Raw genomic sequence first — 26,261 nt, forward strand, 5'->3', positions numbered from 1 at the left:
ACACACAGAAAAGAACCACTAACACACCATTTCCCGACACACAGAGAAACACACAGAAAAGGACCACTAACACACCATTTCCCAACACACAGAGAAACACACAGAAAAGAACCACTAACACACCATTTCCCAACACACAGAGAAACACAGAAAAAGACCACTGACACGCCATTTCCCGACACACAGAGAAACACACAGAAAAGAACCACTAACACACCATTTCCCAACACACAGAGAAACACACAGAAAAGAACCACTAACACATCATTTCCCAACACACAGAGAAACACACAGAAAAGAACCACTAACACACCATTTCCCGACACACAGAGAAACACACAGAAAAGAACCACTAACACACCATTTCCCAACACACAGAGAAACACACAGAAAAGAACCACTAAAACACCATTTCCCGACACACAGAGAAACACACAGAGAAACAGAAAAAGACCACTAACACACCATTTCCCCTCCAGAGCAAGAGCCTGAAGGACATCTCACCGCACTCCACCACCAGCAGCAGCAGTGGGGTCAGCAGCAGCAACAGCAGTAACAGCAGCACCAGCAGCCACTATGGGTCCGTCAACAGCTCCACCCTCTCCGCCAAGAACCACGACAAGCACAACAGCTGGAACCCCTTCAAGCGCTCCACCTCGAGGGACAAATACAAGTCTGACTCCATGTTGGATAATGTGATTTTACGATAAGGGGGTTGAGAAGAAGAGAGAGAGAGAGAGAGAGAGGGAGGTAAGAGGGAGAGAGAAAAGGAGATTGAGAGATGGAGAGAGAGATATTATTTCCTCTCTCTATTTTTTTTTTTATTTTTTTTTTAGAGAGAGAGAGAGAGAGAGAGAGAGAGAGAGAGAGAGTAAAAGAGAGAGAGAGAGAGGATGTTTATTTCTCCTCTCCTTGTCCCATTTTCTTTTATTTTTAGAGCGAGAGAGAGGAAGAGAGAGAGAGAGAGACTTTCTCCATCATCTTTCTCTTTGTACCATTTCCCTATCTTCTTCTTTGCAATATGGAGAGAGAAAATGGAGGAGAGAGAAAGAGAGAGAGGAGAGATTTTTCTATTTTCTCTCCATAACATTTTCACTCTCTAACATTCACAATAAGAAGAAGAAAAAGAGGGAAAAAAAATAGAAAGATAAAGTTAAATATTTTTCTATCATCTCTCTCTCTCTCTCTCTCTCTCTCTCTCTCTCTCTCTCTCTCTCTCTCTCTCTCTCTCTCTCTATAACACTGTCTTCGTCATAATTTCTGTATCATACACCCGCTGGACACTGTAAAAAAAATCAGTATTATATGTTTTTTCCCATATATATTTCCCTCCCTATTGTTTTGTGCTCAAAGTGAATATATATAAATAAATGTATCGGAACCTTGTATTATCGCGTCGTCTATAGATTAACCACATCCAGGCATTTTTCGCTAGTATATTGCCACGTTTATACACATATACATACACTCATACATATATACATACTCTGCTGCTTGTATTAGTGGTGTGTCATACATACACACACACACACACACACACACACACACCACTAACACCATCACCACCACCATCTCTGTAACTCTATCTCACCTCATTTCACCTTGTTTTACCTGTTTGGTGCACTAATTAAGGGGTCTAACAGGTGTGTGTGTGTGTGTGTATGTGTGAGAGAGAGAGAGAGAGAGAGAGAGAGAGAGGTATGACTATTCTTAAAATTAAACATATCGAAAGACTTTTAGACATTCCTACTCTGTGTGTGTGTGAGAGAGAGAGAGATATGACTGTGTTCTTAAAATTAAACTTATCGAAAGACTTTTTAGATATTCCTACTTTGTGTGTGTGTGTGTGTGTGTGTGTGTGAATAGCCCAAGTCACCATATACCGCTCAGTAAAAAATAGAACCTGTACAGTCGCTCAGTAAATATATATACAACCTTTCGTCCTCTGTAAAATATATATACGTACCTCCTTATTTTGTTTTCTGTACAGCTGTTGCATGGGAAAATATTACTAATGGAAAAAAAAGATGAGTGGAAAGTATATTACATTACTGTGGTGTATTTTGTTATGTGTGTAGCAATGTTGGGTCGAGGAATAGGATGTCGGGTTGATCGATACAATGTTGCGTTGGTTAATGAGGTGAAATATAATCCTGATGATGGAAGAAAGAGATTGAGTGAGATTGTGTGAGACTTTTTTATTTTATTTATTTATTTTTTTACAGCTAAAGAAACAGCTCAACGGCAACAAAAAAAAAGTTTAAAAAAAAAGCCCGCTAATCGTTGCTCCCACAAATTGAAATAAAGAAAAACTGACCAAAATAGGATGAAGGAAGGATTGAACAGGAAATATTGAGGAGTGTAAAAGACGAAAATTAAAAGAATATGTGGAAAGAAAGCAAGAAGGAAGGAAACTACAGGAAAAGGGACTGAGAGAAAGTTAGTTTGTCAGACAGAAGAAAAAAAACTGTATAAAGAAACAACTGACCAAAATAAAATGAAGGAAGGATTGAACAGGAAATATTGAGAAGTGTAAAAGATGAAAATTAAAAGGATGTGTGAAAAGAAAGCAAGAAGGAAGGAAACTACAGGAAAAGGGACTGAGAGAAAGTTAGTTTGTCAGACAGAAGAAAAAAAAACTGTATAAAGAAACAAGTGACCAATGAAGAAAGGATTGAACAAAATATTGAGAAGCGTAAAAGAAGAGAATTAAAAGAATATGTGAAAAGAAAGCAAGAAGGAAGGAAACTACAGGAAAAGGGATGGAGAGAAAGTTAGTTTGTCAGACAGAAAAACAAAACTGTGTATAAAGAAACAACTGACCAAAATAAAATGAAGGAAGGATTGAACAGAAAATATTGAGAAGTGTAAAAGAAGAGAATTTAAAGGATATGTGAAAAGAAAGCAAGAAGGAAGGAAACTACAGGGAAAGGGACTGAGAGAAAGATTGTCAGACAGAAAAAAGAGTGAGAAATAAATAAAAATAAAATAAAATGTGATTAGAAGAAATAAAATCAACAGAAAAGAGATGAATAGAACAAAGGAAAAAATGTAAAAAAAAAAACATTACTGAGATACAAAGAATAAAAAAGAATAAAAAAACTATTGAAAAGTAAAATATTAAGATGAAAATATTGTGTAGGTAAAGTCTTCTGTTCTATCACGAATATAGATTTTTTTTTTAAGTGCTTGGAGATGATGACGAGATGATAAGTTATAAAGTGGATCATAAGTGACGGAACATAAAGTGGAGTCATGAACTAATATTAAGTGAGGGAGGATAAGTGTGTGTGTGTGTGTGTGTGTGTGTGTGTGTGTGTGTAGGAATCATGGAACCTCGCGTGTATACATATGTGCGTTTTTTTTTTTTTTTTTTTTTGTGTGTGTGTGTGTGTGTGTGTGTGTGAGAGAGAGAGAGAGAGAGAGAGAGAGGGGTTCATCTCCACAAAATCGTCCATTCTGAGATTCTTGGGTAATGCAATTTGTACATATTCGTCCAATCATATATATAAATACCAGAATTGTTGCCATATATTATTATTATTATCATTATTAATGTTATCGTGAATATACAGTATGCAAATATATATTTTTAAGTGTTAATAGCCCATGTTTTATTGACCTGTCCAGTACATTGGTTCCTGCAAGTATATGAAAGTTTATTTGAGTATTTAAAGAATTACTAACTATTTCAATGGTATTCAATGCATAATAATTAATGTATAGTTTCACAAGTATTTGAAGCTTTATCCATATATTTATAGCATCTTAAGCATTATCCATGTATAACAACTATGAGCCCTTAACCATTTGATAACATGCTAAAAATTTAAATAGGATATGACATTTTTTTTTTTCAATTAGGACATTTTTTTTACTGAAACGAAATTAAACTAAAATATAATCATTGTTTATTCAGTGTTTATTTAGGTTCACGGTACAGGGGAAGGGTCAAACTACCACCAGGGTCATAAAACTACCCCTGGAAATGCCCACAACTCCTACGAAAGCCTTGCCAAATATTTGAACTTGGGCGACGAAATGTTTTAAAATACGACCCACAGTAACTCAGACAGACACAGATGGAGAGAGAAAGACAGAGAAACCGAAAACTTAAATAAGGCAATATAGACATGATGGTTTGGACACAGGTGAGAATGAGAGAGAATGAATCGTGAAGAGAGTGTGAGGGAAGGGTTGAGGGAGGGGGGGTCAGCCTGTCAGAGGGAGACCATGTGACCTGTGAAGTGGATCAATGGGATGAGAGAGTTTGAAGCAGCAGGATTGAGTGTGCTGAGAGGGAGTGCCAGAATAGGGAGAGATGGAGACACTTCCACCCTCTGAAGGAAGGTTCCCAAGAGCGGCGCGAGGTAGCTAGCAAGGCGTCCGAGATATAATAGGGTCGCATTTTAAGACATTTCATCGGCCAAGAATGATAGGTCTCGAACCCACGCTCCGACACCCCGCCGAAGCGCAAGGCAGAGACTCGACCACGGGACCACGGGAGCGCCTTAGAACACTAATTTGACAGGGCTTTCGTATGAGTTGTGGGCATTTCCAGGAGGAGTTCTATGACCCTGGTGGTAGTGTGACCCTTCCTCTGTACCATGAACTTGAGAAACACATATTTGACAAGGCTTTCGTATGAGTTGTGGGCATTTCCAGGAGCAGTTCTATGACCCTGGTGGTAGTGTGACCCTTCCTCTGTACCATGAACCTGTAGAAACACACATTTGACAAGGCTTTCCTATGAGTTGTGGGCATTTCCAGGAGCAGTTCTATGACCCTGGTGGTAGTGTGACCCTTCCTCTGTACCATGAACTTGAGAAACACTAATTTGACAGGGCTTTCGTAGGAGTTGTGGGCATTTCCAGGAGCAGTTCTATGACCCTGGTGGTAGTGTGACCCTTCCTCTGTACCATGAATTTGAGAAACACACATTTGACAAGGGTTTCCTATGAGTTGTGGGCATTTCCAGGAGCAGTTCTATGACCCTGGTGGTAGTGCGACCCTTCCTCTGTACCATGAATTTGAGAAACACACATTTGACAAGGGTTTCGTATGAGTTGTGGGCATTTCCAGGGGCAGTTCTATGACCCTGGTGGTAGTGTGACCCTTCTTCTGTACCATGAACCTGTAGAAACACACATTTGACAAGGCTTTCCTATGAGTTGTGGGCATTTCCAGGAGCAGTTCTATGACCCTGGTGGTAGTGTGACCCTTCCTCTGTACCATGAACCTGTAGAAACACACATTTGACAAGGCTTTCGTATGAGTTGTGGGCATTTCCAGGAGCAGTTCTATGACCCTGGTGGTAGTGTGACCCTTCCTCTGTACCATGAACCTGTAGAAACACACATTTGACAAGGCTTTCCTATGAGTTGTGGGCATTTCCAGGAGCAGTTCTATGACCCTGGTGGTAGTGTGACCCTTCCTCTGTACCGTGAACTTGAGAAACACACATTTGACAAGGCTTTCGTATGAGTTGTGGGCATTTCCAGGAGGAGTTCTATGACCCTGGTGGTAGTGTGACCCTTCCTCTGTACCATGAACTTGAGAAACACTAATTTGACAAGGCTTTCGTATGAGTTGTGGGCATTTCCAGGAGCAGTTCTATGACCCTGGTGGTAGTGTGACCCTTCCTCTGTACCATGAACTTGAGAAACACACATTTGACAAGGCTTTCGTATGAGTTGTGGGCATTTCCAGGAGCAGTTCTATGACCCTGGTGGTAGTGTGACCCTTCCTCTGTACCATGAACTTGAGAAACACACATTTGACAAGGCTTTCCTATGAGTTGTGGGCATTTCCAGGAGCAGTTCTATGACCCTGGTGGTAGTGTGACCCTTCCTCTGTACCATGAACCTGTAGAAAGACACATTAGAACCCATTTGACCTCCTCTTTGACCTTCATAAAGAAATAATGTGAACGTGGAAGTGTCTTGCAATTCCGCCCTTAGATAGAATAGATAGATAGATTGATTGATTGATAGTCTGTTCAGTCTAAGGTATAAAATATATAACAAAAAATAGACGAACAGAGAAAAAAATAAAGATCTTTTGTTTGTTCAGCATATAGGGTTAAATTAGAAATAAATCACACTCAAAAACAAAATGAGATGAAAAGTTGGAGTTAAATGTTTATGGAGTCTGAGTTGAGTGAAAAGTGTAATAGTGGAAAATGGCAAAAGCACATAGGGAAGTATATATAAATGAAGGAAAAAAATAAGACAGAAAAAAACACATAAGTTAAGGATGAAGTGTTTAAGAAAGTGATGTAATACTGAAAAGGAAAGTGTGAATAAGTGAATAAGAAGAGGAATTAGAGGAAAACCTTTAATAAAAACCGGTCCAAAGCGTTAAAAAGAAGAAGAAGAAGAAGAAAGGCTGGGGTGAAATCTCCAACCACCTGTGACATCAAGATCAAGACCGAGACCCAGACCAAGACCAGTTCGAAGGCGCCGAGACCCGAGGGAGACCCGAGTGTGTCCTTGTGGCCTCGTGTGACCTTGTTCCAGTGTGTCATGTGGTGCGTGGGCGTCCCGGGGCCTACAACCTGACGGGGGTGAGTGTGTGCCAGGGGGGGGCGCGGGGGGAGGGTGTTGGGGGGCACTGGGGGCGTGTGTAGTGGTGATGGTGGTGGTGGTGGTTGTTGTGGTGGTCACGTGGTTGGTTGGTTGCTTTGTGGTGGTGACAGGTGGTGGTGATGAGGGGGGCTGGTGGTAATTAAAGGTAGTTGTGATGGTGGTAGGTGGTGGTGGTGGTAGTTGTGATGGTGGTAGGTGGTGGTAGTGGTGATGAGGGGGGCTGGTGGTGGTTAATTGTGGTGGTTTTAGTAGTGGTGATGGTAGTGAGGGGGGGTTTAGTGCATTGTGTGGTGGTGATAGTGGTGGTGATGGTGGTGAGGGGAGGTTCAGTGCATTGTGTGGTGATGATAATAGTGATGATAATGGTATTGGGGGAGGGGGGGGCCAGTGGTTGGTGGTTGTGGTGATGATAGGGGTTATGATAGTTGGTAGTAGTGGTGATGACAAGTGGTGGTAGTGGTGATGTTAATGTAAAAGGAAAAATAAATGGTTTAATATACGTTAATTGTGTATAAAGCTCTAGAATTACACCCGTTTCCTGCCCCGGTCTATATATGTTAATTGTTTATATAGCTCTAGAATTACACCCGTTTCCTGCCCCGGTCTATATATGTTAATTGTGTATAAAGCTCTAGAATTACACCCGTTTCCTGCCCCGGTCTATATATGTTAATTGTGTATATAGCTCCGGAATTACACCCGTTTCCTGCCCCGGTATATATATGTTAATTGTGTATAAAGCTCCAGAATTACACCCGTTTCCTGCCCCGGTCTATATATGTTAATTGTGTATAAAGCTCCAGAACTACACCCGTTTCCTGCCCCGGTATATATATGTTAATTGTGTATAAAGCTCCGGAATTACACCCGTTTCCTGCCCCGGTATATATATGTTAATTGTGTATAAAGCTCTAGAATTACACCCGTTTCCTGCCCCGGTATAGATATGTTAATTGTGTATATAGCTCCAGAATTACACCCGTTTCCTGCCCCGGTATAGATATGTTAATTGTGTATATAGCTCCAGAATTACACCCGTTTCCTGCCCCGGTATAGATATGTTAATTGTGTATATAGCTCCAGAATTACACCCGTTTCCTGCCCCGGTATAGATATGTTAATTGTGTATATAGCTCCGGAATTACACCCGTTTCCTGCCCCGGTCTATATATGTTAATTGTGTATATAGCTCCGGAATTACACCCGTTTCCTGCCCCGGTCTATATATGTTAATTGTGTATAAAGCTCCAGAATTACACCCGTTTCCTGCCCCGGTATATATATGTTAATTGTGTATATAGCTCCGGAATTACACCCGTTTCCTGCCCCGGTCTATATATGTTAATTATGTATATAGCTCTGGAATTACACCCGTTTCCTGCCCCGGTATATATATGTTAATTGTGTATATAGCTCCAGAATTACACCCGTTTCCTGCCCCGGTGTATATATGTTAATTATGTATATAGTTCCGGAATTACACCCGTTTCCTGCCCCGGTATATATATGTTAATTATGTATATAGCTCTAGAATTACACCTGTTTCCTGCCCCGGTATATATATGTTAATTGTGTATATAGCTCCAGAATTACACCCGTTTCCTGCCCCGGTGAGCTCACATAACCTAACAGAGCCAAACTTTATCTTAACAAATAGTAAACTTTTGTAAGAGTAACTCATCACTTCTTAAATGCATTATCTATCGCCGCTGAAATATTAACCCATTGCAGCAAAAACAATACCGGTAACCTGTTGCCACCAAAACAGTAACCAGTCACCCGTGGTAGCCTACCAAAGTACCTTCACCAAACTATTGTTACTAACTCAATGTGGTAAAGATTCATTTTAGGTTCTTCTCAAGTTTTTTTTATTCAAGGAGGTAGTTTTCCACAATACTGAGAGTAAAATTCAAATCAGAACAGAACAGAAGATACTTGTTTCATTGAGATTAATGCAGAGAGTACCTAGTTAAATATTCAGAAATACAGTCACTTCAAGATCACTGAGCAATGTCTGTTAGATAATAAGCCTCATTATGAGAAAGCATATACGGAGTTACTGCGTACACAAATATAGTGACTGTTCGGGATATTGTTAGGTAAGGTTAAGGGTCTCTTCACACACATGACAGGTGGCAGAAAGAGCTCATTTTGTTGGATCGTAAGCCACATTACTGAAGAACCATACATGAATTTACTTTGTACACAAATATAGTGATTATTTTGGATATAGTTAGTTAAGGTTAAGAGTCTTTTTCTCGCAAATCACAAGATACACATTCTCATCACATTTCCTACAAGTATCATGAGGCTTCCGAGTTTCCCTCCAAATCCTAATCACTGGTTGATAAGATTGCACAAGGGATTCTAGTTTATGCAGGAAGGACTTGGATTCCCTCAGTGTACCAAGAAGAGTTTAAAGAGTCGGCCAAATAAACTAAGCAAGTCTTAAATCGCGGTTGCACTTTTATCGTATTTTTTATTTGTTTATTTTTTATTCATTGCGTAGTTTCAAGAATGACGTACTGAATCGTGCAAGAGTTATGTCGTGAGTCACTTTTCTCCACTTTTATTTCTAATGATTTTTTTACTGTTCCTTCTTTTCTCCGCTTGTTATTTTTTATTATTCCTTCTTTTCTTCTCTTCCTTCTTCATCAGTTTTGTCTTATTTCTTTTATTCTTTATCTTTTTTCTCTATAATTCATCTTTGCAGGCTAATATATTTTCCTTCTTTCCTCCTCCTCTCTCTATTTTTTTTGTGGTTTTCCTTTCTTCTTTCCTTTCTTGTACTCCTCCATATTTATTTTCTTCTATTTGTTATTCTTGATATTTTTTCTTTATAATTCATCTTTGCAAGTTAATATTTCTTCCTTCTTCCCTCATCCTCTTCCTTCTTTAATATTTTTTTTCCTTCTTTTCTTTCATGAACTTTTCCATATTTCTTATTCTCTATTTTTTTCTATATATCTTTTGTCTTCACTGATTTTTTTCTTCCTTCCCTCCTCCTCCTCTTCCTCCTCCTCCTCCTCCTTCCTTATCCTCCTTTTTTTATACAGAGATAGAGAGATAAGACTTAACATTTTAATCCTAGAAGAGTTACATCATGATTCAATTTTTTCCTACTTCTTATTCTTCATCTTTTTTCTTCTTATGAATCGTTTTAGCTGTTTTCCTCCTTTCTCCCTCCTCCTTATTTTTTGTTTGTTTTGTTTTCCTTGTTTCTCCATTTTTCTCTCCTCTTCCAACATCAGTCTTCTTTCCTTCTTTCTTCTTTTCTTTTTCCTTCTTTCCTTCTTCAATCCTTCCTTTTCCCTCTTCCTTCTTTCCTTCCTCCTTTTCTTCTTCAGTCATTCCATCTTCCTTTCTTTACTTCTTTGTTCTTTCTTTCTCCAGTCTTTTATTTTTCCTTTTTTCTTTGATTTTTCCTTCCTTCAATCTTTCCTTCCCTCTTTCCTTCTCCTTTTCCCTTCTTTCATTCTTCCTTCTTTTCTTTTTTCTTCTTTCTCTTTTTCACTTTCCTTCTTCAATTGTTCTTTCTTCTTTCCTTCTTCCTTCTTTCCTTCTTCAATCTCTCCTTCCTTCTCCTTCTTCAACCTTCCTTCTTCAATTGTTCCTTCTTTCTTTTTATCCTTCATCCTTCTCCTTCAATCTTTCCTTCATCCTTCTTTCCTTCTTCAATCTTTCCTTCTTCCTTCTCTCCTTCTTCCCTCTTTCCTTCTTCCCTCATTCCTTCTTTCTTCTTTCCCTCTTCCATACAGGTAGATAAAATACAGGTAGAGATTAATGAAGCGCAGGATAGCAGGTTGACACTCGCGGGAGAGCAGATTTTAGGCCAAGGTCAGCGTGGTCAGCGTTCCCCCGCGGTCAAGGTTCAAGGGTCATAAACCGCCTCTCCCTTCTCCCCTTCACACCACCTTTATCAGTATGTTCCTCTTCCCTCATTCGTCTGGATATGGTTACGCTTCTGCTTCATCGCTTTCTCTCTGTTTTTCCTTTCTTCTTCCTCTTCCTAATCCCTCTTTTTTTTGTTCCTTTCCTTTCTTTGTTTTTCCTTTCCTCCTCTCCTCCTCCTCCACTTCATCTGTAATGCGGGGAAAACTGAGAAATCGATAACCTGTAATAATTGCTTGTGAATTAGGTGATGGTGCGGTAGGGCAGACATTCAGACAGACAGACGAACCAGTGACGGGTCAGCATCGCGTGGGTCGTAGTGAAGGTGCCGGGGATGGTTAGTTAGGGTTTTCTTTTACTGGGAACAACGAGGAGGAATTTTACACTTAAGTCACGTGGGAGAGAGGAACAGCTGTCTCTGAACTCCTGAGTTAGCGGAACAGGCCAAGTATCTGTAACAACAACCAGCGTTCGTTGCTAGTTAGCCGGCAGTCACGTCGAAGTGGGGAACAATCTTCCTTCATCTGTATTTCCTCCTGCCTACGACTTAAACTCTTTCAAGAGGAGGGTATCAGGACACCTCCCGAAACTGACCTATCTTTCGGCCACCTCTTTGGATTCTTTTTAGGAGCAGTGAGTAGCGGGATTTTTTTTTTATTAATGTTTGCTTTTTGTGTGCCCTTGAACTGTCTCCTTTGCTGTAAAAAAAAAAAAAAAAAAAGGAGGAGTCGAGTTAGAAAAGGCGCTGAGAGCTGCATATTCAGTCAATCCTCTGTGAAAAAAACTAATTAATGATCATTCGGCAACTTAGGCCGAGGCATAGGGCCATATTTTTAAACAATTCTGCGCCCGAGAACACGTAATTTACTAGTCTTTCGTGGGAGTTTAGGGCATTTCCAGGGGTACTCTTATGACCCTGGTGGTAGTCTGAGCCTTCTTCTGTACCGTGAACCTAAAAGAACACTCATTAGAACTCGATTAACCTCCTTTTTGACCTTTGGAAATAGGTGGTGTGAGGGGTGGGAGCATTTGACAATACCAACCATAGTCACGCCACCAGCTCCACCCAGGGGCCGGATTCATCAAGCCACTACAAGACCGGTCCTTGGTATAAGTCTTTAAGTAAATCTGTCCTCTACGAATGATCCTTTTGTTTAGGCCGCTCCGATGACAGTGAATGAAGTACTGGCCTGCTCGATACTTCTTTCATTGGCATTGGAGTCGCGTTAAGATCAAGAGCGTTCCTAAATGATGGAGTTACCAGAAGACTTACCAACAACAGATCTCGTAAGTGGTTTGATGAATCCGGCCTCTGGTTCGTCTATCTGTCTTGCGGTTCGTAACCACTTGATTCACGAGCAACACATCAGTTATTGCAGGTTATCGATTTCTCAGTTTTCCCCGCATTGCACATCTTCATCTCCACTGCTTACTTTCTTTTGTTTTTCCTTTCCTCCTCCTCCTCCTCCTCTTCTTCACACTCATAATGCCTCTCCTTGTTCCTCCTCCTCCCCACAATCCCTCCTTATTTCTCCTCCTCCTCCTCTCTATAATCCCTCCGTTTTTCCTCCTCTTCCTCCTCTCCACAATTCCTCTTTTTTCTTGCTTTCCTCCTTGTTTTATTCCTCTTCCTCAATTTCTTCCTCTTTCAATTCTCGTCTTTCCGTGTTTCTCCCTTCTTTTTCTTCTTTTTCATAACATCCTCCCTTTCTCCTCATTTTCTTTTTCTTCCTCCTCTTCTTAACCTCCTTCCTCGTTTCTGATGTCGTACACGTCGTCGTCATAATCAATACAGGTCTCAGTCTTGTTCTCGACACGTACTAAACTTGAAAAAAAAATACGTGTTCTTTATTATCTTTCTTGGAACCGCTGATATGTGAGAGGACTTGGGGGTGGAGGAGGAAGAGGGAGGGGAGGGGAGGTAACTGGAGGAGGGGGAAGGGGAGGGTGGTGGGTGGAGGGGGGCTTAAGTGATGAAATATTAATGTGCATTTTTTTATATTTCTTGGTGTGTGTGTGTGTGTGTGTGTGTGTTGAGGTTTGCAAGTTTTCATGACCGCTGCCATTATGCACTTTATTACAACTACTACTACTACTACTACTACTACTACTACTACTACTACTACTACCACTGCTGTTACTACTACTACCACCACGACTACTACAACTACTATTACTGCTACTACCATTACTACTACTACAAACTACTACTACTTCCATTACGAGGAACTGGCGGATTGGGGTGTTTCTGCGGGGGTCTCTCCTCCCGTACCACGCTGCCACATCTCTTGTCTCCAATTGTGGGATTACAGTCAAGGTGTTAAGTGGACCGCCATTAGCCTCCTTCATTTCTTCCTCCTCCTCCTCCTCCTTCCTCTCTCTCTCTCTCTCTCTCTCTCTCTCTCTCTCTCTCTCTCTCTCTCCTTCGGGGACGAGAATACAGGCTGTCTTGGTGAGCTGTTCGTCATGCACTCATGATCCCGTTTGGCGCAGACTCTTTCAACAGTTCTTTCACTAACATTAGTGGCTCTTGCTGTTCTTGCAGTTACTCTTGTGTGTGGTGTGAGTGGTATGATAAATCCTCTGTTGTTGTTTTCGTCTTAAAAGTACTTGTTTACATTGTAAATGAGTTCTTTCACGTGGCTGTGCAGCCAACGACGTGGAGAGGCAGGGGGAGGGAGGGAGGGGAGAGGCAGAGGCGGGAGCGGGCCACCCATGGGCCCATCAGTTGACCCTTCCATGACCTTGAGAGAAGTGACCTGGGCTCTGGATGTGTAGAATGATAACGTTGGAATACAACTATGTCAAGTGTCGTGGTATTTATACAAAATATTTGTTATTATCTTAAAAACGAAACAATCTTAACGCTATATGACCTTATTGGATTATCCAATTATTTAATTAAGTTAATTTAAAGGTAGTAAATAGCTGGCATACGAGAGGACGCGAGAAGTGTTGAGAGTGTGTGACAAGGTGCGTTGCGGGGCTGACCCGCACCTCTCACCCCCCAATCCGCCAGTTCCTCCTGGATTGACTATAGTACTTCTTAAAAGCCATAATATGTTCACACGCTAACTCTCTTTTTAATAATTAACACCAAACTAACACACACACACACACACACACACACACACAGAGACAGGGCAGGATGTCACAGGCTGATAAAAATATGACGTAAACAATCGCGTTCGTTGCCACAAATAACAAACAAAAACCGTGGGAGTGAAAAAAACTATAAATAGATTAATATACAAGAATCTTCAAAGCATAAGATAACCTATATATGTTTTTTGCTTTAATTATTTTTGTGTCTGTCTATCTCAGAGGTTCTCAATCTTTATTCAGTGATGGCAGCCTGAACTTGATTGATTGATAGTTTATTGTGGCAAGTAAGACAAGGAGGAGGGAGGGGCATGCCATCCCAACCCCCAGGCAGTACAGAGTGTGATTATACAACTAAGGATACATGTGGAAGTAACCCTTCTGTGTCACCCCTTTTCACCCCCCCCTCACCCCTCCTCACATGAATTAACTTCTTATACACAATTGTACCTGTTTAAATTACTTTAGTTAATGAATCAAAATTATTATCCATATTCGAACCAAAATTAACATACGGTACATGCCAAACCAAAACTCATCAGTCGAATTAGATTAACTTAAAGAGTTATAAATGCAGACTAATAGAAAAAGAAAAAAAATGGTTCAAAATTCATGATCTTGTGGCACCCCTTGGCACTGTCCGTGGCACCCCAGGGGACCGCGGCACCCACTTTGAGAACCTGTGGCCTATCTGTCTGTCTGTCTGTCTGTGTCTGTAACGGGTAGGTGAATTTGTTTGTATCCTGTCTGTCCTTTCTCCCCCCTTCCTTTCCCTCCTTTCTACTCCCCTGCCCCCATTTTTCCTCTTCTCCCACGCATTTCCAGACGTGTGACTCTCTCTCTCTCTCTCTCTCTCTCTCTCTCTCTCTCTCTCTCTCTCTCTCTCTCACACACACACACACACACAGTCACACACGAAGATGATTTTTTTTTTTTTGGTCCATATCTCAAGTGTTCCTTGTAATTATTAGATAAAGTAGGAATGCGCGAGACTATGGTTTTATTATTATTATTATTATTATTATTATTATTATTATTATTATTAGTAGTAGTAGTAGTAGTAGTAAAAGTAGTATGTAGTAGTAGTGTTGTCCTTGTTGCTTATTTTTTTCCTTTTAATTAACTATTCTTTTTTTTCGTCAATATTCGTATTTTTCATAATCATCACTATCATCATCATCATTTGCCTTTCCTTTGCGTTGCACCATCATTTGTTTATATATATTTTTTTCATGTCAGTATTCGAAGTATCATCATCATCATCATCATCATTTGCCTTTCCCTGGCATTGCACCATTAATCATGACTTTGCTTGCTTCGTCACCATCCCCCCCCTCACCCCCTTCCTTCCCGTGTGTGTGTGTGTGTGTGTGTGTTGGGGCGTCAGATACAAGTCAGCTGCTCTCTCTCTCTCTCTCTCTCTCTCTCTCTCTCTCTCTCTCTCTCTCTCTCTCTCAGTAACAACACATCCTTCTACTCTTATTTCCTCCTCTCTTCCTTCATTTCTTCTTCTCTATTTATCTATCCATCTATCTATCTTTATCGCCATTTCCTCTCTCTCTTATCACCCCTCAACCCCACACAGAGAGAGGGAGAGGAGGAGGAAGGGGAAGGGGGGGTGAATGAGTCAGATGTTGGGAGAAAGAGGAGGAGGAGGAGGATGGGGTGAGAGGAGGAGGAGGAGGAGGGTATATTTCCCGGAATGTGTGCGTGCGTGTGTGTGTGAAGCCTAAGCGCGCACACACACACCAAAAAAAACAACCGAAACCAAACCCATACATGAAAAATCCCGGTATAGTACATCAAACAACTCAACATGTATATAACCAAATGTATACACGAATACCCCCCCGCGCCTCCCTCTCCCCTCCTCCCCAACACACACCCCAGTACGACACGTTTTCCCCGTCTCTAGTACGGAAGAAATACACGTATAGGCCATGTCCGGGAAGAGGTAGCCGTGTTGAGGGAGTTAACATTGTGACACATACGGTGGTTGGGGTTTGCTGTCCATACGTATAAAGCCCATTGCAGGAGGGACGAGGCTGCTATATATACGTTGGGCTGCAAGGCTGAGTGAGTATATGCTTGTGAGTGTTGGTTCTGGTGGTGTGAGTGTAACCTTGGGTGCCGAGAAGGGAAGGAAGACAGGAAGGCAAGTGTGTAGTGGAAAGGAGACAGACGTGCTATTCATCTATTCTGTAAGGGTATGTTAAGATATAGTGTAGTAGGGAGATGTATATAGGCCGGTGTGTTGAAGTGTGTGTGTGTGTGTCATAACTACTGAGGTTTTATGCGTTACCAAGAAGGAAGGGACAGACAGAGGTGCTATTCTTCTATTCTGTAAGGGTATGTTAAGATGTAGTGTAGTGGGGAGATACATATTGACGTACTAGTCCTGTGTTTTTAAGTGTGTGTGTGTGTGTGTGTATGTGTCATAACTACTGAGGTTTTGTGCGTTACCAAGAAGGAAAGGACAGACAGAGGTGCTATTCATCCATTCTGTAAGGGTATGTTAAGATGTAGTGTAGTGGGGAGATACATATTGACGTACTAGTCCTGTTTTTTAAGTGTGTGTGTGTGTGTCACTACTGAGGTTTTGTGCGTTACCAAGAAGGCAGGAACAGACAGAGGTGCTATTCTTCCATTCTGTAAGGGTATGTTAAGATGTAGTGTAGTAGGGAAATGTATATAGACGTACTAGCCCTGTGTATGTGTGTGTGTGTGTGTGGTCAGTGTCATAACTACTGAGATTTTGTGCGTTACCAAGAAGGAAGGGACAGACAGACGTTCTATTCTGCCAGGGTATGTTAAGATAGAGAAGATAGAGATATATTTACTAGTTTTCTTTGTGTTCTTGAGGTATATAATTATGTATGGTCAGTGTATGATAGCAATTGAGACAATAAGATGGGACAGACAGGCAGACACGTTACTATACTACTTTTCTGTAAGGGTCGAAGATAGATATATGAGCTCTGTGTGTTTAGGGTATATATTTATGGTCAGTGTCATAACTATTGAAACTAAGATGGGAGAGACTGAGACATAGCACTCTGTAAGGGCATGTGAACTTAAACTGTTGCGTACGAAGATAGACATACTAGTTCTGTTTGTTGTGTTTGGGATATGTAAGGTCAGTGAATCATAGTTATTGAGATAGTATTGAGAAAGAAGGGACAGACTTATACTATACTTTGTTTCTGGTAGGATATGTCAAGCTAAACTACGAAGATAGACATACTAGTTTTGTTTGTTGTGTTTGGGATATGTAAGGTCAGTGAATCATAGTTATTTAGATTGTATTAAGAAAGAAGGGACAGACTTATACTATACTTTGTTTCTGGTAGGATATGTCAAGCTAAACGAAGAGATACACATACTAGTTTTGTTTGTTGTGTTTGGGTAAGGGGTCAGAATGAATCATAGTTATTTAGATTGTATTAAGAAAGAAGGGACAGACTTATACTATACTTTGTTTCTGGTAGGATATGTCAAGCTAAACTACGAAGATAGACATACTCGTTCTGTTTGTTGTGTTTGGGATATGTAAGGTTAGTGAATCATAGCTATTGAGATTGTATTAAGAAAGAAGGGACAGGCAAGTATGGTACTATATTTGTTTCTATAAGGATATGTCAAGCTGAAGTGTATTACCAAGAGATAGACTTGTTACACTAGCTCTCTGTAATAAGTGTGTTTGTGGATATACTTACTGGCCGTTATGATAGTGAAAGGTTAGAGTGCGTATTTAGGAAAAGATATAAAATAAATATATAAACGGTTACATAACCACACACTACACACACACATTTCACAGTAGAGAGTTTCAATTTCATCAAGGCCAAAAAAAACACAGACACTCACTAGCTGCTTGTCTGCTGTGTGTTTGTGATATATACAGGCGCGTCTGGCCGTTATTGTATTTAGGAAGAGACATAAAGGGTTACACTTAACATTTCGCCTCCCAAACACACACATTTCATAAGACTATCGTAGGAGTTTCAGAGATTTCCATGGCCAAGAAACACAGACTTCACTAGCTGCCTGTCTGTGTGTTTGTGGATATACTTACTGGCCGTTATGATAGTGAAAGGTTAGAGTGCGTATTTAGGAAGAGACATAAAGGGTTACACTTAACATTTCGCCTCCCAAACACACACATTTCATAAGACTTTCGTAGGAGTTTGGTGCATTTCCATGGCTAGTTAATGACCCAAGTGGTAGTTTGACCCTTCCTCTGTACCACGAACCTGAAGAAACCACTCGCGAGAACCCGATTGATCTCTTTTGACCCTAGGAAATGGTTAATATGAGGCGCAAAGGTACCAGGGTATTCAACCTTCCGGGGCTGAAACTCACATATATAACAAGGCTTTCGTAGGAGTTTCAGAGACTTCCATGGCTTGTTATATGACCCTAGTGGTAGTTTGAACCTTCCTCTGTACCAAGAACCTAAAGAAACCACTCGAGAACCCGATTGATCTCCTTTTTGGTCCTCGGAAATCCCTATAATAACGAGATTAATTTATATTTATCGTTAAAATCTCTAATTCCTGATGTGTTTTGGGAATCTTAAGTGTCGAAAACCAGGAAATACGATTCTCTTAAGTACAAGAATCCGGCAACGTTGGTGAGGCGGGAGCGAGCGGCTGAGTGTACTGACCACCATACGCGTTCTGTACCTGTTCGGTGTGTGTTTGTGCCGTGTTGAGTGGTTGATACGATAGCCACGGTTGCCAGATTATCGTACTCAGAACCACCGTTGCCAGATTGCCGTACTCAGACCCGCGTATTTACCAGCTTCTGCCCCGTAACTGTTGCCAAGAAACACCATTAATTGACCATTTTAATGATAAGTATATACGTAAGCAGTTTTTTGGGTGATGAAGGCAGTTTTGGGGTTGGATATCGGCAAACATAAGAGGCAGAGTACGACAATCTGGCAACGTTGATGATAGCCACCATTACCAGAATATCGTACTCGGAGCATCGTATTGACCAGTTTCTGACCGATGACTATTGGAAAAAACAACAACACCGAACCATTTCAATCATAACTATAAATGAATCGAGTTATCGGGGTGGAGGAGTGGAGGAGACAGGTTTAGGGTCGGAAATCAGCAAATATGAGGCTGAGTACGATAATCTGGCAACGTTGAATTATTGATAGCTAACGACCGGAAGATTACAAGGAAGATACATGTATACTGCCTCTGTATTTGTGTATGCTGTGTTTACATGTGCCTGGTGGTGGCTGGCGATAATGATAGTGTAGAGGGAAGATAAGATATAGACATACTGCCTTTGTATAAATATGTGTTTGGGATATACTGACTAATTGTCTGACTGGTGGTGGTGGTTCAAAGGAAGAGAAAGAAATGGAGAAAGAAGGAAAGAAGAGACGGATGGGAAAAGAGGGAAGGAAAGGGAAGGAGAGAAAGAAAATTATAAAAGCAAATAAGAGAAAAAATTACCTGCAAACAGTTAAGAAAGAATACACGGATGGGGAAAAAAGGGAAAGGAGAAAAGGAAGGGAAGAAGAGAGAAAGAAAAAAAATGAAAGAAAATATAAGCAAATAAGAGAAAAAATTACCTGCAAACAATTAAGAAAATACACGGATGGGGAAAAAAAGGAAAGGAGAAAAGGAAGGGAAAGAGAGAAAGAAAAAAAAGGAAAGAAAATATAAGCAAATAAGAGAAAAAATTACCTGCAAACAGTTAAGAAAGAAGAGACGGATGGGGAAAAAAAGGAAAGGAGAAAAGGAAGGGAAAGAGAGAAAGGAAAAAAATGAAGGGAAATATAAGCAAATAAGAAAAATACCTTCAAACAGTTACCAGAGAGAGAGAGAGAGAGAGAGAGAGAGAGAGAGAGAGACTTTCCTTCGGTATTCCACAGTTACGCTGAAAAGACAAATCTGTAATGTATCGATATGGTCATGGATTTCATTGATCATGCATTGTTTTCTCTCTCTCTCTCTCTCTCTCTCTCTCTCTCTCTCTCTCTCTCTCTCTCTCTCTCTCACTTGTTCGTGTTATTTCCTTTTTTTTTTCTTTACATTATTTATTCCATTTATTCTCTTATTCCTCTTCTTCTTTCGTTCAGTTTCACCATTGCTCTCTCTCTCTCTCTCTCTCTCTCTCTCTCTCTCTCTCTCTCTCTCTCTCTCTCTCTCTCGTTCGTGTTATTTCCTTCTTTTTCTTTCCATCATTCCTTTCATCTCCTTTTCTCTTATTCCTCTTCTTTACTTCTTTCGTTCTGTTTCACCATTCATTGCTCTCTCTCTCTCTCTCTCTCTCTCTCTCTCTCTCTCTCTCTCTCTCTCTCTCTCTCTCTCGTATACGTGTTACTGTCTGGTATTTCTGGTAACTACAAACTTGCCTCAATACACTCTGTCCTGCCCGGGGGTTGGGATGGCATGTTCCTCCCTTCTCCCTTGTTTACCTGCAACAATAAACAATCAATCAATCATTTCCCAAGCATCATACTTATCACAATTATCCCTCAGCTTACATTCATACATGATTCCACTCGTAGCATGCATAGAATCAATTATCTCATTTTTCACTTATTTGTTAATATATGTGTTTAGAATCAGTTATCAGCTATTTTTCACGTTATCTTCACTTTCATTTATATTCAGTATGTTATTCTTCACTTGTCGTTATTATATTTGTTAAGAATTAATTATGTATCTTGTTTTATCTCATGTAATCTAAACTATTTTATCTATCTCCACATAATATAACCCCGTGTTGTCATAGATATTTGAAAGCCCTTATCTTTTATACTATGCCTCCCTCCTCCTCCTCCCCCTCCCCCTCTCCCTTATAATTAGTCACCTTATCTCGTAATGGTCCGTTTTTGTGAAGATATTAGGTAAGCTTTCCTATTATAAGCTTTGTTCCTAAGCCGAAAGAATTAGTTGTGGTTTGGGTGATATGATTTTAGTTTTGTGTGTGTGGAAGATCAAGGGAAACTGTGCAGAGAGAGAGAGAGAGAGAGAGAGAGAGAGAGAGAGAGAGAGAGAGATGGTGAAAGAACGATGAGAAAAAAGAAAAGGAATAAGAGAAAGAAGAGATGAAAGAGATGATGGAGAGAGAGAGAGAGAGAGAGAGAGAGAGAGAGAGAGAGAGAATATTGTTAAGCTTTATCAAAACATAACAATAGAAAGAAAAGACGGAAGAGGAAACAACAAAAACAAGATTAGTGAAGAGAGGAAATGAGAGAGAGAGAGAGAGAGAGAGAGAGAGAGAGAGAGAGAGAGAGAGAGGAATTTAAGACAACTCAAGACCAGGAAGAAAAAAAAAAAGAAAAAAAACATGCAGCGGTGACTAAGCTAAACAGAGAGAGGAAAATAAAAAGAAGAAAATAGATTAATGAGAGTCATTTTGTGGTTCTTATCCTGTTGTAGTTTCATCTTTGTTTTCTTTCTTTATTTTTTTATGTATTTAGTTTCATTTTATTTATTTTATCTTTATTATGTGTTTTATTATGCGTTCTTTATTACGTGTTTTTATTTTTTTATTTATTTTTTATGTATTTCAGTAGTTTTGTTTTCTTTATTTTTTCTTTATTTTTGTGGTTTCATTTTAGTTTTTTATTGTGTTTTATTATGCGTTCTTTATTACGGTTTTTTTCTTTCTTTTTTATGTATTTCAGTAGTTTTATCGTTTTTTTTCTTTATTTTTCTATGTATTTTACTTTTTTCTTCTTATTTTTTTTTCCTTATTATTTTTTTATATGCCTCAGTGATATCAAACTTTTCTTCCTCTTCTTCCTTCTCTTCTACTTATTATTATTATTATTATTATTATTATTATTATTATTATTATTATTATTATTATTATTTAGTTGGCCTTCACACCGGACGAGGAAGGATCAGTAGAGAGAGAGAGAGAGAGAGAGAGAGAGAGAGAGAGAGAGAGAGAGAGAGGTCACAGCCGAGATAAGAAAGATTACACTTATCATATTTTTTTTTCACTAAAGGCGGATCCATGAGTTGCCTTCCCTCCTGTTGTCATGGGGTCAAAAACGTTCAGTACCAACAAAGACAACTAAGAAAAACGTTAGAATTAGTGAACATATATAAAAAAAAAAAAGGTGGTCATATATATATTTTTTCCTTCGTTCAATTCTTACCTCAATTTTCGCTTATTTAGTCTTAGAATAATTTGTTTACTAACTTCTAAGAAAACTCAAATACTAGTGAGTAAATAAAGAATAATAAATAAAAATAGATTCCATATTCTTTTCTCTATTATTTCTTATCTCAATTTTCACCTCTGTTTCGTCTATCACTATTTCTTTACTAACTTCAAACTAAGAAGCCTCAAATTTTAATAAGAATGCAAAGTAAACATTTATTTTTTTAACTATTTTTTTCCTATTTCGTAAGATGAATCGTGGAATACCAAAACTCTCACATCATTTCCTTACCAACTTCAGACTAAGAAACCTCAAACATCAATGCATACAAGGAGAAAAAACATCAATAACTGTCTATAATCTTTCCTTCCTCAGCTTTATATCCCTCCATTAATTATCTCTTCCACCTCTATCATTTCCTTACCAACTTCAAACTTAGAAACCTCAAACATCAATGCATACAAGGATAAAAAACATCAATAACTGTCTATAATCTTTCCTTATTTAGCATTATATCCCTCCCTTAATTAACTCTTCCACCTCTAACATCATTTCCTTACCAACTTCAAACTAAGAAACCTCAAACATCAATGCATACAAGGAAAAAAAACATCAATAACTGTCTATAATCTTTCCTTCCTTAGCATTATATCCCTCCCTTAATTAACTCTTCCACCTCTAACATCATTTCCTTACCAACTTCAAACTAAGAAACCTCAAACATCAATGCATACAAGGAAAAAAACATCAATAACTGTCTATAATCTTTCCTTCCTCAGCTTATATCCCTCCCTTAATTAACTCTTCCACCTCTAACATCATTTCCTTACCAACTTCAAACTTAGAAACCTCAAACATCAATGCATACAAGGAAAAAAAACATCAATAACTGTCTATAATCTTTCCTTCCACAGCAATATACATTATACATAAATATTCATACTTCCATACATTATACATACTTTCACCAATTTCGAAAGCTATGTAATGGAAAAACCAGAACTCTATTATCATGTGGCTCAAGTTTACATGCATAGAAGTTATAATGAGAGGAGGAAATGATAGGAAGAGGAAATACATGAATTGCACAAGTTGGAGTCTGGTCTTGCGTCTGGCAGTGCTGTGTGTGTGTGTGTGTGTGTGTGTGTGTGTGTGTGTGACGTCATTGTCCGCAGCGGGAACTCCAAATGATTTCCCTTCTTCCTCGTCCTCCTCTTCTTCTTCCTTCTCCTCCTCCTCCTCCTCCTCCTCCTCCTCCTCCTTCTTTTTCCGCCTCTTCCATGATGTTCTTTGTTCTTAGTCCATGAAAAACGTTTGCTCTCTCTCTCTCTCTCTCTCTCTCTCTCTCTCTCTCTCTCTCTCTCTCTCTCTCTCTCTCTCTCTCTCTCATTATTAGTCTTCATTTACTTTAGAATCGAACTTTTATATAATTTCTTACATCTAAAAGGGTGATAATAATAATAATAATAATAATAATAATAATAATAATAATAATAATAATAATAATAATAATAATAATTAATATAACTCCTTTTATGTACTTTACAATCAACCTTTGTATTTAAGTATAGATGTTTTATTTATTTATTTGTTTTATTTGTTTTCAGAGCATAATAAAGGGAGTGGATAGAGAGAGAGAGGACAAGGAAGGGAGTGAACAACAACAACAACAAGAGCAAAGAAGAATAACAACAACAACAACAACATCATGGGTAAGTGAATAAGAGAGAGAGAGAGAGAGAGAGAGAGAGAGAGAGAGAGAGAGAGAGAAATAAGACTTGTATGCATTTTTCTATTTTTTCATTTTCTTTTTCTCATTTATTTTTGGTATTTTTGGCATATTTTCTTTTTCTTGTTTTTTTGTCTATCTCTGAGTTAAATATATAAATCTTTCTCATTATTATTATTATTCATTTTCTTCCTCATTTTACTATCTTAACCAGTAATAGGTCTCATTGTTTCCCTTGCTGTATAATTTCCTCCACACTTAAACTTCCTCTAAATACAGACCAATTATATGTTTACGTGTTTTTGCATTTCTTTTTCCTATTTTATCTGTTTTACCTTCGTGTCCTCTCCTTGCAGTGGGCGCCAACGCAGAGGAGGAACAGGGCGCCTTTGGCTGTCCGCTGTGCAAGGTAAGCCACGCTAATAAGCTTCGCCTTGTCTTGAGTAGCCAAATTATATCGGAAGAGTAACCCTTGAATGTGTCTTTACCTGTGTGTTCCGTGTGTTGCAGGTGACTGGCCTGACGAGGGATCAATTTGAGGAACACAAGTCACTGGCGCAGCACAGGGTGAAATGGCTGAAACACTGGTACAACAGCAACAGGTGGGTGGACAAGGGGGAACAGGAGGGGATGTGCATTTTAACCTGGTAGCCGCAGGGATCACGTTTCTTAAAGGCTCCTCTGAGCGAGAAAAATAATAAAAAAATCATCACTTACACAAACCATATCGTAATATATATCAACGCATTTGTGACCAGTTTATGCATCATCAATTTTGGGGTTTATATCGGCAAAAATTTGGCCCATCACTGGTACACACGGTAAAGCCACAAATTTGCCCCATTGCTGCTACCGGGTTAAGATCCTTCTGATAATGTGACCGTCCTTCTGTACCATGGAAGTAAAAAAAACACTCATTAGAACCTGGCCAATCTCCGTTTCGGCCGTTGGAAATAGCTGATGTGAAGGGCGGAAGGATCTCACAGTACCAACCTAACATTCATGATCATTTCTCCCCCCTCAGAATCTTGCTGGCCCAGAACAAGAATGGCGTGGAGGTGACCGCGAAGGGGAACCTGGACGGCATCACCACAGACTACCAAACGGGCTTCGTGGCGGTGTCTCTGAGGCCAGGCGAGTGTACTGTGTGTGTGTGTGTGTGTGTGTATATAATAGTTGTTGTATGCAGGATTTGAGTTAGTTATCCTGTCTCAATATCTGTTTTTATTCAGCTTAAGTGTAAAGTATTGGATGTTTCTTACCTGCCTTGTGTGTGTCTGCCTCTATATTTACTAACTATATTTCCCCATCTCCCGCAGGTGGTCAGAAGTTCTTCCAGCTGATGGTGAAGAACACAAGCCGCGACCCGGTCATCCTGCGGCAGATCGAGGCCCTGCATGCCTGTCCCTCCGTCACCATCAGCGACAACTATGGGGTGTGCCGCGGCGAGCGATACGTCAGAGTGCTCGGAGGTGAGTGTGTGTGTGTGTGTGTGTGTGTGTGTGTGTGTGTGTGTGTGAGTGATTTGTATGTGTATTTACCTTTCATGAGAGGGTACGGGATTGTTTTGTGTTTATTTATTCATTGATTTGCTTGTTTATTTATCTGCTTGCATGTTAATTTTTTATGAATATTAATTCCTTGCTCTCCTTCCCTCCTTCCCCTTGCTTCTTTTCCCTCTCTCCCTCTTGCCCTCCCTTTTTCTCTCCCTCCCTCACCCTCCCTTCTTCCCTCCCTTCCCTTCTCTCTCCCTCCCTCACCCTCCCTTTCCTTCTCTCTCTCTCCCTCCCTTGCCCTCCTTTCTTTCCTCCCTTCCCTTCTCTCTCCCTCCCTTCCCTTCTCTCCCTTCCCTTCTCTCCCCCTTGCTCCCTTCCCTCGTTTCCTTCCCTTACCTACGTTCTCTATCTCCATAATAAGTGTTTTGTGTATATATCTTTATTTATTTGCTTGTTTATTTATGTAAGGACTGAATTACAGATTTACCTTCTTTTGTTTTCTTTTTGCTTGATTTACTTTTGTTCTTTCATTTTTTTGGACTCATCATAATTGCATTGACAACCTACAGGCTTTATTTATGTTCTCAATTAATAGATTTTCCTAATAACATCACCTGAACTAATAGGCTTATCAACTTTAAAAAAAAAAAAAAAAAAAAAAAAAATCCATCACCTCATCTTCCTCACCTCACCCTCGCCATACCTGTACTTACCTGTGTGTCTGGGCAGGTGTGGAGTACTTGGTGGAGTGCCAAACGAGCGCTCGGAACCTCGGTGTGGAGCAGGTGCCCATCGCCTTCCAGTTCAAGACCGAGACCTCCGATGAGCTCTTCTTCATCATCAGGACGGTGGTGAGTACAGCAGATGTGTTGTTCTTGTATTAACACCTTTTTATATTTATTTATTTGTTTTGTGTGTGTATTTTTAACCCTGTGTGTGTGTGTGTGTGTGTGTATTTCCCTGGTCTGTCTAATGGTTCTCCCTCACTCATTCCTCACCATTGATTGTCTCTTAACATTCCACAGATCTCCATTAATAGCCATCTAAGTTAAGTGTCTGGATGCATAACAGGTGGAGTGTCATTCACGCCTAACCATTCATTCCTGTATTGTACTTGCTCTGTGATGTCTGATGGTAACAAGGTGGTAGTCATTAACTCTTGCATAGTACCATTAACCCGGTAGCTGCGGGGATCGTGTTTCTTAATGGTCCCTCTAAGCGAGAAAAGTGAGAAAAAATCATCACTCACACAAACCATTTCATAATATATTTCAAAGCATTTGTGATCAGTTTATGTATCATCTATT

At 39.8% G+C, this 26,261-nt stretch overlaps 2 protein-coding genes across 6 annotated transcripts in view; both read left to right on the forward strand.

Annotated features, from left to right (window-relative positions):
- Positions 1–3,605, forward strand: part of LOC126981860 (rhophilin-2-like) — an 82,744-nt gene extending 79,139 nt beyond the window's left edge. For all 3 annotated transcript variants that reach the window (XM_050833454.1, XM_050833455.1, XM_050833456.1), the window contains one exon: positions 480–3,605. In XM_050833454.1, coding sequence (XP_050689411.1) covers positions 480–710 — 231 coding nt within the window. In that variant the 3' untranslated portion in view covers positions 711–3,605. The remainder of the gene's footprint in view (positions 1–479) is intronic.
- Positions 3,606–6,417: 2,812 nt separating this feature from the next.
- The window catches only part of LOC126981862 (putative helicase mov-10-B.1), a 34,872-nt gene continuing 15,028 nt past the window's right edge, over positions 6,418–26,261 (forward strand). Inside the window, exons 1-7 of one of the 3 annotated variants that reach the window (XM_050833459.1) lie at positions 6,418–6,565; positions 23,337–23,441; positions 23,815–23,867; positions 23,969–24,060; positions 24,483–24,592; positions 24,778–24,930; positions 25,684–25,805. In XM_050833459.1, coding sequence (XP_050689416.1) covers positions 23,438–23,441; positions 23,815–23,867; positions 23,969–24,060; positions 24,483–24,592; positions 24,778–24,930; positions 25,684–25,805 — 534 coding nt within the window. In that variant the 5' untranslated portion in view covers positions 6,418–6,565; positions 23,337–23,437. The other 2 variants (XM_050833457.1, XM_050833458.1) reach the window with 2 other exon arrangements.

This window comes from Eriocheir sinensis, chromosome 49 (assembly GCF_024679095.1).
Source record: "Eriocheir sinensis breed Jianghai 21 chromosome 49, ASM2467909v1, whole genome shotgun sequence".
Lineage (NCBI taxonomy): Eukaryota > Metazoa > Arthropoda > Malacostraca > Decapoda > Varunidae > Eriocheir > Eriocheir sinensis.